General features: G+C 43.6%; 1 protein-coding gene across 5 annotated transcripts in view; it reads left to right on the top strand.

Moving 5' to 3' along the window:
• Nucleotides 1–14,306, top strand: part of RALGAPA1 (Ral GTPase activating protein catalytic alpha subunit 1) — a 205,992-nt gene that overhangs the window by 28,519 nt on the left and 163,167 nt on the right. For all 5 annotated transcript variants that reach the window (XM_019551375.1, XM_019551376.1, XM_019551378.1 and 2 more), the window contains exons 10-12: nt 1,230–1,469; nt 3,430–3,621; nt 7,358–7,486. In XM_019551375.1, the coding sequence (XP_019406920.1) occupies nt 1,230–1,469; nt 3,430–3,621; nt 7,358–7,486 (561 nt within the window). The remainder of the gene's footprint in view (nt 1–1,229; nt 1,470–3,429; nt 3,622–7,357; nt 7,487–14,306) is intronic.

The raw sequence follows: 14,306 nt of genomic DNA, 5'->3' as shown, positions 1-14,306 counted from the left end.
GTGAACCTTTTTAGGATTTGTCCCAGGACAGCAGACATGGACATATGAAAATACTTTATCCTGGGAGAAAATTGTTTCTTCTGGAATAGATAAAACATCTGTTCATAGTCTTGCAGTAGTGATTCTCAGCCTTTTTGGACTCTGCACCCATCCATAACTGCTGTGAATTGAGAAGTACCCAATGCCAAAAAAAATTACATATTATCGTGTAAGCACCCAAGTGGGGGTAGGGAGAATCGGCAAGGGAGGGACAAGTCTGAGCCTGCACTTACCTGCTTATCTCCTTACACTTCGCTTATCTCCTCATAACCTCCCATCACCCTTCAAAGGATCTGGTTGTACTGAAATCACTGCCTTACAGTAACAAATTTCACTTGTGTAGTGCAATGCTCTTAATTTAATTTAGTACCCAGTCCAGGAATTCAGTTTCCATTTGATTTTAGTTGGACTGTGCACAAAAGTGTGCAAGATCGGGTCTTTTTGTGATGATATCTTGGAAAACTCCAATAAAAAACTGTCACATTAAAAATTAGCAAATTGAAGGACCCACAGATTTGAATAGAAGTCTGTGTTCTAACTAGATGATAACCTGACTTCCTTTCAATCTGAAATTTAGTCTTTAATGGGTTTCATGGTTACGGTTTTCCTGTATTTGTTACTGCAAGGTTGTCACACTCATCAGGCCCTGTGGGCTGGAGATATGTCCTGGGGCTGGTGCTTTAGGCCAAATCAGGCCCATGCACTAGCCATGCATATCAGATGCAGCTCATGGATTGAGCCACATGCTGGGGTTCATAACAAGACCCACGGGCTGGATGATAGGGTTCCATAGGCCAGACCTTTGACACTAGATAAGGGAAGTTTTGATGTCCAGTATGGGTATAATGACATGACAAATGTATTATGACAGGCATCTTCAAATATACTTCAGAGCTTTGGATGATGTACCTTTTCAAGCAGAAGCTGTGTAGCTGTGTTGGCAAAGTGCTACCAGCAGACTAATTAGTACTCCTAATTAGTATGATACTTAGCCTTCTTCATAAGGTAGTACAGACAGGCTTCACTGTTTGGTATGGTGGTTCAAAGAGCAGAATAGCATGGTAAGCTTGTGGTTGTAGTCATGCTGTATTTCTTAGGTTGTCTGTGGAATTTGTTCTGTGTTGTTTTAACGATTGTCGTATTATATTGCTGGAATTAATTTTACTTTTTGTTTTTCATTGTGCTTTCAGAGAGCAGCTGCTAGCATGGCTTCAAGGGAAGACAGTAAAAATGACAATGGTGATAGACAGGATAGAAATGCAGAACCAGAACAATCTCATTCTAATACTAGCACCCTGACAGAGAGAGAGCCAAGTTCCTCTAGCCTCTGCAGTATGGATGAAGAACACCTAACTGATATTGAAATAGTCCGTAAAGTCTTTTCTTCTAAAAGAAGTAATGTTAACTTTCTTACTGAGATATTTCGACAGGTAAATAACCCATCAGTGCATGTTTTTGTTTAAGTATAACTTTAATCCCATTACAGCTTTAAGTTCATTCTGTGCTAAGCAGCACACTTTTCAATGCAACAAAATATTTTATGAATTCAAAAGGAAAAAATACTTTATAATAATGAATATGAAAATCTATGTTTCTACTTCTTGGATTTGTTATAATTCCAGCAACATTTAACTTTAAGTGTAATTTTGACAGAGTGCATTGGTCAGTTGTAGCAATATGCATGTGCGATGTTAACCTTTAACCCTGGATGAACAGGTGTGACAGTTGTGCCTCTTCAGGGCCATCTATTAGTGGTCCCGCAACACCGATCAAGGGCCAACTGCCCGCCTTCTCGCCTGCCATGTCTTTTTGTTATCTGCTTGATTGGAAGATCTCAATCAAGCAGGAGGCTGCCTATTTTCTGTCTTGGTGCCTGAGGCACTATCTGCGGCTCCTTTCCTCCCCTTACACTGCAGCCCAAGCCTCGCAGATGTATCTGGTGTTGTTCGGGTCTGTCTTCCTCTCTCTGCGCCATGCGGCCACTCTCTGGCTTGTCCCTCAGCCTGCACCTTCGCCGGTGCCCTCTAGCTCATCTCACAGCCCGCGCCCCTACCAGTGCCTTCTAGCTTGTCCCTCACTGCCCGTTCTGGGACTTCTTGCCAGTGCCAGCTCTGGGGCTCCTCCCTGCCCCCTTCAGCCAGGGCTCCTCACTGCCCCCCCTTGGCTCTGGGGCTTCTCACTGCCCCCTGGCTCCAGGGCTGGGGCCTGTGCACCCCAAAAAATGCTACACCCTCTCTGGCGCCAGGAACCCCCACACTACTGTGGAGTTCCTATGAGGCCTCCTCCAACCCCTAATAGTCTCGCCCAGTCCTCCGGTAAAACAATAAATACAAGAACACAAAGCCCCCGGGCTACAACATAAAAGCTAGACCGTCCTGGTCAAAATAAGAATCCATCCCTACCAGAAAGAGAGAGAGAGAGAGCGCTTCAACCCCCAGCAGGAACCAGGGGATGTTGCCACCATCAGAGTTCTCCCCTTTGTGCTGGCTGAGTTCCTCCTCCCTCGGCTGCCAGAGGGAAACTACCTTCCTGGCTTTCTGCCTGGGCTTAAGAAGGGCTAAGCTCTGCCCCTTCCTGTCTCTAGGTTTCCCTGGTTGCTGGGGCAACCAGCACCTGCGCAGTCCTGGTGACTGCCAGCTGAGCTTCCCCCTTCCCGCCACTAGGTGTTTCTCCCGAGCCGTTTCTGCTCTCAGTCGGAGGACACCTGAGAGCTCTGCGACAACAGGGTTAAAAGTTGGAGTGATTTTGCTATATTTGTATCACTACAGGTTGGTGCTATACTGAATTGTTATAGTGTAATAGTTGCTGCATGGTCTGTAGCAAGGGCAACAGCTTCTCCCCACCAATTTGAAACCACTCCAAGTGAACATTTTTCCATGTTGTTTATTAACACAGCGGTGACATAATAATACTTCCTGAAGTGGATGGTATCTTTCAACAAGCTGGCTTCCGATTGTACTTTTTTTCAAAGTCGTAATTCTGAAGAAAGGGTTTTACTTTCAGTTCTGCAACTCTTAGAATTTCATTTTCATGACAGTAGAACAAATGGTTATTTGTTATAATATTTGAATTGATGATTAAGAACCCTATTACCCACTGCTCTTACAATTTCTACACAGAGAATGGGATGCAACAGAATCTCCTGTTCAGCTTTTTCTTTCTTCTCATGAGGGTTTGTTATGAGGCTTTTATTATAGACCCTCATCCTGCTAGCCTTTTCTGAGATGCTTCAAATGTGTCTTTTGTAGCATATTGATATAATATAGCAATAGATATATCTATAATTGTTTGCTACTAGCATTAGAGTGAGGATCATGCAGTTTAGTTCTAACTTGCCTTTAAATAGTAAAATTGTGTGATTTTGCTTTTGTTTGGGTTTTTTCCTACTAGGCATTTTTGTTGCCAATTTGTGAAGCAGCTGCCATGAGGAAAGTGGTGAAGGTATACCAGGAGTGGATACAACAGGAAGATAAACCTTTATTTATGAAAGAACCTGAAGAAGTAATGCAGTCTGCAAATATAGATTGTGATGAAAATGTTGCAGAGCATAATTCAGTAGAGAAGGCAAAAGAGAGAGAGGAGGTAAAAAAAAAAAAACAACCCCCAAAACATTTTAAAGTTTAAAAGACTTTTTTTTAAAGTTCCCAACCCTTTTTAAAGCACGCACTTCATTTAGCAGTCTGCTTGTCTAGAGATTGAAGAAAATGAATTAAAGGAATCACTGAGATATACACACTTTTATGCCTTTTTATATTTTTTATCCTCATGTGTGACTATCATAGTAGCTGTGGTGCTATTTCTTTCGGTCCATGCCATCACCTCACATTTTTTGTCCCATTTATGTTGTTTATGCATTATTGTAGGCAAAAGGGCTAATTTTATAACTTTTTTTTAGGGACAACTAATTTAAAACAGGACTGTTCTGTAGTTTTCTTATTTCATATTTAATGTCAACTGTGAGAGTTTTCAGAAGTAGAAATGCAGGTTAAGCCTCCAGATTCTATGTAGTTCTCCACCTCCTCCCAAGCAGAAGTTGGGCATTTAACTTCTCCTGTACCTTCTGAAAATCTAACCCTAACTCTCTGGTTAGAATGGTGGAACTTGTTTTGACCGTGCATATATATTCTAATAGAATTTGACACTGTATTCATCCATCCCATCACAAGCTTCCTAAAAGAAAATTCCCTAGTCTGGGATTTTATATGCATTTTTTAACTGAAGGTGTTCAGAACCTCAGTCACTTACGCTTGTAGACTTTATAGTGAGAGGTACCTGCACAACCTTCATGAAACCCCTCATTCTTGCTCATGCTCCAAGTTCTGAGACTGAGCCCATTGGTTAACATAGCAGGCATTTAAGACAGTTGGAGTGGCCATCTACAGTGTACGTTGCCTAGTCATGTGAGAGGCAGAGTGAGGAGAAAAATGATGCCTCATTCAACTTGTGTTAAGTCAGATGGTATAGACCCAAATGTAAACTGTTTTCCCAAAAGAATAAAGAAAAACAGAGTGGGGAGAAATATAAAAACTGGATCAAAACAATAACTAAAATCAAGAAAGAATAACAGTTTACAGAAAACAATAAATTTAATGCCAGAACTGTATTCTAATGCAAACAGCAGAAGTGTGTCTCAAGTCAAAGGCAGCTGAGAAGAATTAAGTGCAAGTGCATGCTACTTTTATGTACTTTGTGCAAAGCACAAGCAAGGACAAGGACTTGTCAGCCAACGAGGACAAGCCAAGTATGAGCCAACAGTGTATTCTTGTTTCATAAAAAGCCAACAGTATTGTGGATTGTCTTAACATGAGTGTCACTTGTGAATCAAAGGAAATGATTCTTTTAGTCTGTTCAGCACTTGTGAGGCCTTACTTGGAGTACTGTATCCAGTTTTGGGCCCCAGGTTTCAAGAAAGAAGTAGATACACTGGAAAGAGTCCAGCAGAGAGTGACACAAATTATTAGATGCCTGTGAAGCCTTACTTGTAATGAAAAGCTGAAAGAACTAGGGTTATTTAGTCTGGAGAAGAGGAGATTGAGTGGGGATTTGATTATTGCCCTTCAGGTATTTGAAGATTGATATGGAGGGGATGGAAATAGACTATTCTCTATAGTCACAGGAAACTAGACTAGAATCAATGACCTCAAGTTGCAGCAGAGGAAATTTAGTTTGGAGATTAGGAGGAACTTTCTCATTACGAGGTTGGTCAAGCATTGGAATAGACTGCCAAGACAAACTGTGGAATCTCCATACTTGGAAATTTTCAAGAGCAGGTTAGATAAATATTTGGCTGAGATAACTTAGTCAATGATGTTCCTGTCCTGCGCAGAGGGGCTGCATTAGGTGGCCTGGCACAGATGCACTCCCTGCCTTTTCAGGCAACGACACTGAAGGAGCAGCAGCCAGGAACACACATGCTCCAGGAGTGTGTGTATGTGAGGAGGGGGTGCTTTAATTAAAGAAGCACTGACAGCCACTCTAAAGCACCTGCAGCGTCATGTGTATCAGCATCCCCATGCTGAAAAATGGTGGGGGGGGCACTTTATCTAAAGCTCATTCAAAGAACTTTAAAGTGCCCCTGCTGCCATTTTGCAGTGTGGGTACACTGATACGTGTGACGCTGAAGTCTGCTGGAGCACAGTAATTACCATGGTCTAGCAGACTTCATTGAGTCTGCTCTGATGCACTGTAATTACAGCACACTGGAGCAACCATGCCTATAGGTGCCAGAGGCAAGTAAGAATTCCACCCCCTGCCCCCTTACCCTCCCTACCAAGTGTCACTTCCCATCCTTATCCATCACTGCTATTGTCTCTGACTGTCCTGGGGGTACACACAGGATGAAGGCCAAGAACCTCCAGAGTCACTTCTTCCTACTCCAGCTGGGCTCTGCACAAAGCTGGGATTAGCCAGTAAGAGCAGTAACAGCAGGCATGTCCCTTCTCCCTTCTCAGTCCATGAGCGTTCCCTGACAGCCAGAGAGCAGGTGCAGGGGAAGGTGAGCCTGGCTCCATATGCAGCCTGGCTGGAGCAGGGAGGAATGGCTTTGGAGCTCCACCATCCCACCTTGCCCCTGGCAGTGTTGGCGAAGGGGAAGGGAAGGGAGAGAATGTACCACTAAGCAAAGGAGGGAAGGAAGAGGGGAGGGAAGATTCTTGCCTGCTTGAGGGACTTTAAAAATTAAAGTTCCTTGGTGCTTCTCCTCTGGTGCAGTCTGCCTGGTGTGGTGGGGAGAGGCAGGGAGTCCAGAGTGCAACCACCCCTGCAGTGCAGGATGCCTCCCCTTTCCAAAATCCTGGATCTGTTCATGTGATAAAGTCAGAACATTCTGAGTTGTAAGTGCCTGAGGTATATATGCATTAACAGTGGAACGTGCCTGTGGGCAATACTTGAAGAAATTACAAGTTTTTTCCAGTAACCAGCCACACTGTTAAAAGACAGTTGAAGTTGATCTGTTTTATTTTAATTCCATTCAGCATAACTGTAAGCATAGTAGCATTTATATTGGAAAAATATTGTTCCATATCTTGGAGGCAGTGTGAGCCACAGGCTGAAGGCTAGATGCTCCAAAACCAAGTCCTGTACCACTTAAGCTAATAGCAAAAACTCCCATTCACTTTAGTCAGAACAGGATCAGGTAGGTCCTTAATGATTAAAATATTCACTAGTTGCATATTAATATGGTACCTGGTGTGGCTTTTAGCATATGGTCTTCATTGTAAGTTAATTTTAAACTTTAGTGTTTGCTTTACAGATGTTAACAGTCTCCTTTCCTTTCAAATGATATTGATCATTCCACTGATCAAGCTATCTTGTCGTCTTCAGTTTTTTTCTCTGTTAGTTATTCCTGAGAGTATTGTATTCTCTAATTTCACAGCCTTGCAGGCTGTTTTTTAGGCCTAAAGTGCTTGCTTTTTCTATAGACTTGAAAAAAATGCACTGCCTACAAAAACTATCTAAGGCTGTCCCAGCTATGCAGCTGGTCCAATATAGGATACTGCCCACACAAATTCTTGTTTCTCACAAACTTAAATTATTTTTTGAAAATATATATTTAAAGGGGTGACTTGCTAAATTTATAAATTCTCCATATGAAAAATAGTTCCAAAAGAAGATGAGGAAAGTAGTAAACAAAAACTGAGGGAAAGTTTTTCTCCAACTACTTTAAATACTTAAATTTGAGCCAGCCTGCACTTTCAGTAGTCATTTTCAGTTCTTTCTTTTAAAAATAAACAAAAATCCTACCAAAAACAAAGTTTGTGTAATTTTTATTTGCACTTGTTTCTCTATGGGAGTTTAAGAAATACTTTTTATGCTTCAGGAAAAAACAACAAATTCTAGTCACATCCAGAATTCAAGTTGGACAAGAAATGGCTGCTATCAAAATAAAATATCCGAAGTAGATATTGAAGAGCAAAGTGTACGAGCGGGAATGCAGTCAGTATTGCAGGTATGGAACGCACTTATTTCCTAATTTTATATTCTTATTTTAAAGCATATTTTCTTTAACATTGATTAAGTAAAAGTATTAAAGGAATACAACAGAGTTATGTTACAAAATGAGTCCCCAAATTTTCCATAATATTGTAGATTTGCTAATTTGATTGTAGATTTGATTAGTTACATGGGTGGAGAGTAACTTTATCTCTAGACCAGTGGTTTCCAACCTTTTTATGGTGAAGATCACTTTTTATAAGTGAAGGGCACCCCAGAGTCTACCACTCCTTCTCCCTGCCTCCCAAACAAGCCGCCCAGGCTCTGATCCCACTCACCCAGCGTGGCCCGGGAGGCAGAGGGCATGGCTCACCCTAGCGACCTGCGTCCTGCCACTCCCAATCATGGAGCCTCTGACAGACTGAGAGTGGCTGTGAGAGATTCCACAATCGACCAGTAAGTTGAGATAGACAGACTGGCTGGTGACCACTGCTCTAAACCAAGCACATGTGGTAGCATAATACCAAGTCAGAGATAAACACTTAGGAGCATATTTCCTTATTTTTTTTACCATAGCTATTAATACTTTATTTACATTTTAATTTCAGTTTTTTATGAAATACAAGGACTGTAGGATTTTGGATGGCTACTTTTTAATTAAAAATAGCTTGTATAACACTATTCTATGGTTTGCAGTAGTATTTGTTCTAGTTAAAGTTAACTAGAGTTGACAGTCTTGTTCCTGTAGTTAATATTTCCTATTGCTGATGTTGGCACAGAGGCTGATTATTTTGGACAGTTCTGAGGATTGATTGTAGGGGATTTGTTTACTTTTTTTTTTTTTTTTTAATATAAAAATGAATTTTTTTCTCTTTCCAGTAACTAAAAATTATAGTAGGTATGCTTAATGTATGGCGAAGTCCCACCATTGAACTCTTAGTTGCACAATTGATCCTGTACATGGATGATCCTACCATGAGCAGTGAGGTCCCTTGCAGCCCTACTATGTACATGATTTCATGATAGTTACTCATAAGCATAAATCTCTTCAATTTCAGGCACAATATCTGTTTCAATAGCTTCATCAACAGTCTAGAAGTTGGGATCAGGTACCCTCAGTAAGTCTGTGGGTGACACCAAGCTGGGGGGAGTAGTAGGATTGGGTCAAAAGAAATCTTACGTAGTTCAATAAAGGTAAGTGCAAAGTCTGGTATTTAGGATGGAATAATCCCATGTACCAGTACAGGCTGGGGACTGACTAAGCAGCAGCTCTGCAGAACAGGACCTGGGGGTTCCAGTGGACAATAAACTGAATATAAGCCAACAGTGTGCCCTTTTTGCCAAGAAGGCTAACAGCATACTGGGCTGCGTTAGTAGGAGTGTTGCAATTAGATCAAGGGAAGTGATTATTCCTCTTTATTTGGCACTGATGAGGTCAAATATGGAGTACTGTGTCCAGTTTTGGGCCCCCCTTACTACAGAAAGGGTGTGTACAAATTGGAGAGAGTCCAGCAGAGGCCAGTGAAAAAGATTAGGGAGCTGGAGAACCTGACTTATGAGGACAGGCTGAAGGAGCTGGGCTTTAGTCTGGTGAAGAGAAGACTGAGAAGGGATTTAATAGCAGTCTTCCAACTATCTGAAGGGGGTTCCAAAGAGGATGGAGCTAAACTGATCCCTGTGGTGGCAGATGACAGAAGAAAGAGCAATTGTATGAACTTGCAGCAAGGGAAGATTAGGTTAGATATTAGGAAAAACTTTCTCATGAGAAAGATAGTAAAGCAGTGGAAGGTTACCTGCAGAGGTTGTGGAATCTCCATTCTTGGGTAGACAAAAGCTTGGCTGGGATTTCATAGACATAGACATTCGGGCTGGAAGGGATCCTGAAGGATCATCAAGTCCAGCCCGCTGCCCCAGGGGCAGGAAGTCAGCAGGGATCTTAGGATCTCACCAAGATAAACATCCAAATGTGTCTTGAAGGCATGCAAAGTGGGTCCTTGAACTACCTCTGGTGGCAGTCTATTCCAAACCTTGTAAAAAACTTCTTCCTTATGTCCAGCCCGAATCGGTCGCAGAGCAGTTTGTGACCATTCGATCTTGTCATCCCTTGGGGCGCTCTGGTGAACAGATGTTCCCCCAGATCCTGGTGACCACCCCTGATAAACTTATAGATGGCCACCAGATCATCCCCAAGCCTGCGCTTTTCCAGGCTGAAGAGTCCCATGGCTCTCAGCCTCTCATAAGGTCTGTTTTCCTGACCTCTGATTATCCACGTGGCTCTTCTCTGGACTCTCTCAAGCTTCTCCACATCCTCTTGGAATTGTGGAGCCCAAAACTGGTTGCAGTACTCCAGCTGCGGCCTCACCAAGGCCAAGTACAGTGGGAGAATGACATCCCGGGATTTGCTTGAGAAGCATCTATAGATGCAAGCCAGTGTTTTGCTCACTTTACTAGCTGCAGGATCACATTGAGGGCTCATGTTCATCTTGTGGTCAATCATGACCCCCAAGTCCCTTTCATCTGTAGTGCTAACCAGCGTAGCACAGCTGAGCCTATAAGCATGCTGCAGGTTTTTCCTCCCAAGGTGAAGAACCTTGCATTTCTCAGTGTTAAACAGCATCAGGTTCTCAACTGCCCATTTTCATGAGCCTGTCAAGATCTGCCTGGATCACCCTCCTGTCCTCTGGTGTGGATGTTTTACCCCGGAGTTTGGTATCGTTGGCGAACTTGGCTAGCCTGCTTCTGACGCCAATGTCTACATCATTGATGAAGATGTTAAAGGGTATAGGTCCTAGGACAGAGCCTTAAGGGACCCCACTGGCCACTATGCACTGGGTAATATAGTTGGGGATGGTTCTGCTTTCAGGGAGCTGGACTTCATGACCTGTTGAGGTCCCTTCCAACTATAATTTTCTTTGACTCTAACTTAAATATCCACTGACAATGCTTACTTGGCCTGCTTCAGTTACTAGCGAAGAAAAAGCCTCTTACTATCTCCAGAGCTGTACAACCCTCTCAAAAGGAGGCTGTGACTGTGCCCCAAACCCACTCATTATCCTCTTATTTACAGTGTAACATTAAATTGAATTGCCCTTTTCCCACATCTCTGACTATGGGGAAAGATAGTGGGAAAGGGCACCCTTGAGCATTGCCCTTCAGCAGCATCTGTTATGGGCACTCATCCTAGGGTGACTGTGGTCCTTTTTAAAGCCTACAGACTCAGTAGGGATGCCTGGTCTCTGGGGGAAAAAATAGAGTATAACCAAACAGTGGACATGGTGATTGGTGGCAGGAGGGCAAACAAGGACTGACAGCCCTGATTACTCTCAAGCCCTGATTGCTCTCCCTGTCACCAGTGCTATAGCTCTATCTCCCTTGCTGTCAGCCTCTGCAGGAGCCAGAGCTGGAGCTGCTGTGACGACAGTAGTGGCAGAAGCTCTGGTTCCAACCTGGGGTACATAGTGGTGGCAGTTCTGGCTGCAATCCAAAGGCTTCAGACCCCATCATATGCCCCAAGTCAGAGCCAGAGCTGCTTCTGCAGCTACCATGTGCTCTGGATTGATACCACAGCTGCCAGTGCCACCACTTCTTTATGCTCCAGGCTAGAACTAGCCCACAATGAGCCCTGTGGTTCAGATCTGGCTGGGGCACAAGGTGAGTTTGACACTCCTGATCTAAACTAAGATTCATCTGGTCTGAGGTCCAGTGTTGAGGCCTTTATCAAGGTCTGAAGTGATGTCTCCATTGAGTTTTCTTTCATAGCATCCAGTATGTTTTACAAATGAACTGGGTAGACAAATTGTATATTGGATGAAAACATTATTAGGAGGACATTAAAGGGTCTGGTAGAATAAGCCCTGAGAGAATAAGAGTACCATTGTTTCAATGTGAAAAATGTGCTCTTTCTTTGATATAATGGGCATTACTCTTGGGTTGATCCAAGCCATTGGTCAAGTATCCACAATTTTGAAAAACTATCTGGAGAAATAGATAAGATTAGACATGCTTTAAGATCCAGAAGCATATGTACTGCTTATGGGAGTGATCTGGGAGAGAGGAAAAACTGGATCAATCAAGAGTGGCATCTGTCCATGGAAGGTATTGTACGGTCTTTAAATTTATTGACTCTTATTTTCAGTGTGTACTTGGAAATAAAAAGAGGAATACAGGGAGTTGGCATTATTAGATCCTGAGAACTGTGGCTACTCATAAAACAGCATGGGTCCAAATTCCTAGAGGTGGGTAAGGCTGCCATTGTTGTCTGGAATATTTTTTTCCCTTGGCTAAATAAATAAATAAATATAAAATCACTAATCAGACTCCCAGTCCTGCTCCCTCTGCAGTCAAATTTCTGTTTTGCTATAACATGCCAGAGGCAAAACATTTTAAGCTTCCTCTTAGCTGAGCATATTAATGTAGCTTCATCTTACAGCTTTGATCTAGAACTTCTTAGTCTAATAGCAGCTTCTGTAACCTCTGTACTATTCTTTTCCTACCTACCCTGGGAGGCAGAGTTGTACTGTTACCAAGCACATCCACAGGTGGTTAGTAGTGGATTGACCTTCAGGAAAGGTTAGATGCAAAATAAGAAGCGGTAACTGATGAATAAGTCACAGACCAAGCAGTGGCAGCACCACCAGGATGTGGTGGGGACAGCAGATAGCCATGGTTTCCCTCCTGAAAAGCCACATATATCCTTTGAGGGTGCTGTGACATGGCGAATACAAGTCGCCACTATAATAAACCTGCCTATCCTACAGCTGTGGGTCTAGAAGTCCTCAACAGTGGATCAGGCAAAAGAAAATGTTAGAATCTCAATGGCTAAGAAGGTGGATGAAGGCCAGAAAGAGATCCCCAGTTGATTTGGTCTTCTTGCCATTGGGCTAAGGTTCTGTTGTGTCAAGAGCTGTGTGAAAGCTGTGTGCAACAGCCTCTCCACAATAAAAGAAGTCTTCCATGTCAACTTACCGTATTTACTCAAATGTAGTATTGGGTGTATAGTATATTGTATATACTGTATCTTGTATATAGTGTGGCTCATTGTCTTGCATTCGAATACAAAGAAACCTCATTAAATACGTCATCTATTGTTAAACTGCCATCAAAAGCAGCCTGTGCTTATGAAGTTGATTTAAATGCAGCCAACACTGGGCTTGACTGTAAAACGCATAGCATATACTGGGCAAATTCTGGGAACCTACCACAAGAATAGCCTTGCACTGCCCACTTGAATAAGATATATGGCAGTGCCCATTGTGCTCAGCCCCCCTCAGTGTTGACTCTTTCAAGTCATCATGAGCCAGTATATTGAATGCATTTTCACTTAGTTTTCACTCCACGAGCTGAGTTGTACCTTTCTTTCTCATTTCCAATGATTTCTGTTTACCAGCCTTAAATGTCTGGCAGACATCACCTAATGGGTCCTTAAGCCTGTTCACCCCCCTGTCTCTGCCTGTTGTATATGATTAATGTGGCCCATCCTCCATAAGGTGGAGCCAGGCCAGGTTGTCCTGCATCTCATCTGCATATACATTTATGGAGGATCCCAGAAAATGTGACAAGAAAACCCAGTTCCAGTCATGAGTGGTGGGCTAATTAGCATGTGGCTCCTTTGTGGTGGAGTGTCTGGAGTGTGCACACATAATGAGCAGCAGCACTGAGCTATGGGGTCACCATTACTTTAAATGCTGTTGACTCTGGTGGCGTCCAGTCCAATGAACTAGATGGTAAATCAAGAGCCTTTTGGCTTTGGGCTGGTATTGTTCATGGTCTCTTGAAGGCTCAGGACAAGTGTAGTGGCTTCTTAACCTGGCAGGGAAAATACCATGCATCTCGCCCTCAGAATAGCTAGTTCAAACCCAGACGTCATAGGGCTAACAGAAACGTGGTGGGATTCGTCCCATGACTGAGCAGTTAGCATTAGGGGTTATAGGCTTTAAAGGCAGGATAGAGAAGGAAGGAAAGGTGTGGCGCTCTATGTCAAGGAGCACTACACATCCTCTGCCAGCAGAATGGGGTCAGAGAAGGGCAGGCTGAAGTGCTCTGGGTCAAGATTCAAGGGGGCCATGGGGAGAGCAATTTGACAGTGAGGGTCTACTACAGACCCCCCAACCAAGGGGAGGAGCTGGACCGGGAATTTTCGGGCTAGCTTCAGAGGCACTTAAGGCAAGGGATGTAGTTGTCATGGGTGATTTTAATTACCCGGACTTCTGCTGGGAGGAACAGTCAGCCAGGACGGACTGTTCCAGGAGGTTCCTGGCTGAGATACAGGACCTCCACTTAATTCAGGAGGTGCGCAGTCCCACCAGAGGAAATGCCCTGTTGGACCTGTTAAGGGACCTCCAGGTTCTTGACCACCTGGGCGATAGCCATCATCGCTTGCTGGAATTCACCATCCAGCTCAGGGTGTCAGGGGCCTGCAGCAAGATGGTAGCCTTAGACTTTAGGAGGGCCAACTTCAACAAGTTGAGGAGACTAGTGGGAGAGGTGCTGGGGTCCTTGAGGGCAGGGGAACTCAGTATCCAGGACGAGTGGTCGTTCTTTAAGGAAACGATACTCAGGGCTCAAGGGGTGACTATCCCAACAAGAAGCAAGGGGGGCAAGAGTGCCTGAAAGCCCCCCTGGCTCACCAAGGGCATCCTGGAATGCCCGATTACCAAAAAGGCAGTGTACACCCGGTGGAAGGGGGGGTGCTATCTCCAAAGAGGAGTATACCTCCTCTGCTTGGGCCTGTAGGGGGGCTGTCAGGAAAGCTAAGGCGGACATAGAGCCAGGACTAGCATCCAAGATCAAAGATAATAAAAAGTCCTTTTTCAAATATATAGGGAGAATGAAGAGGG

The sequence above is a fragment of the Crocodylus porosus genome, unplaced genomic scaffold, assembly GCF_001723895.1.
Source record: "Crocodylus porosus isolate Cpor-Errol unplaced genomic scaffold, CroPor_comp1, whole genome shotgun sequence".
Lineage (NCBI taxonomy): Eukaryota > Metazoa > Chordata > Crocodylia > Crocodylidae > Crocodylus > Crocodylus porosus.
This window is presented reverse-complemented; position numbering and strand designations above follow the sequence as displayed.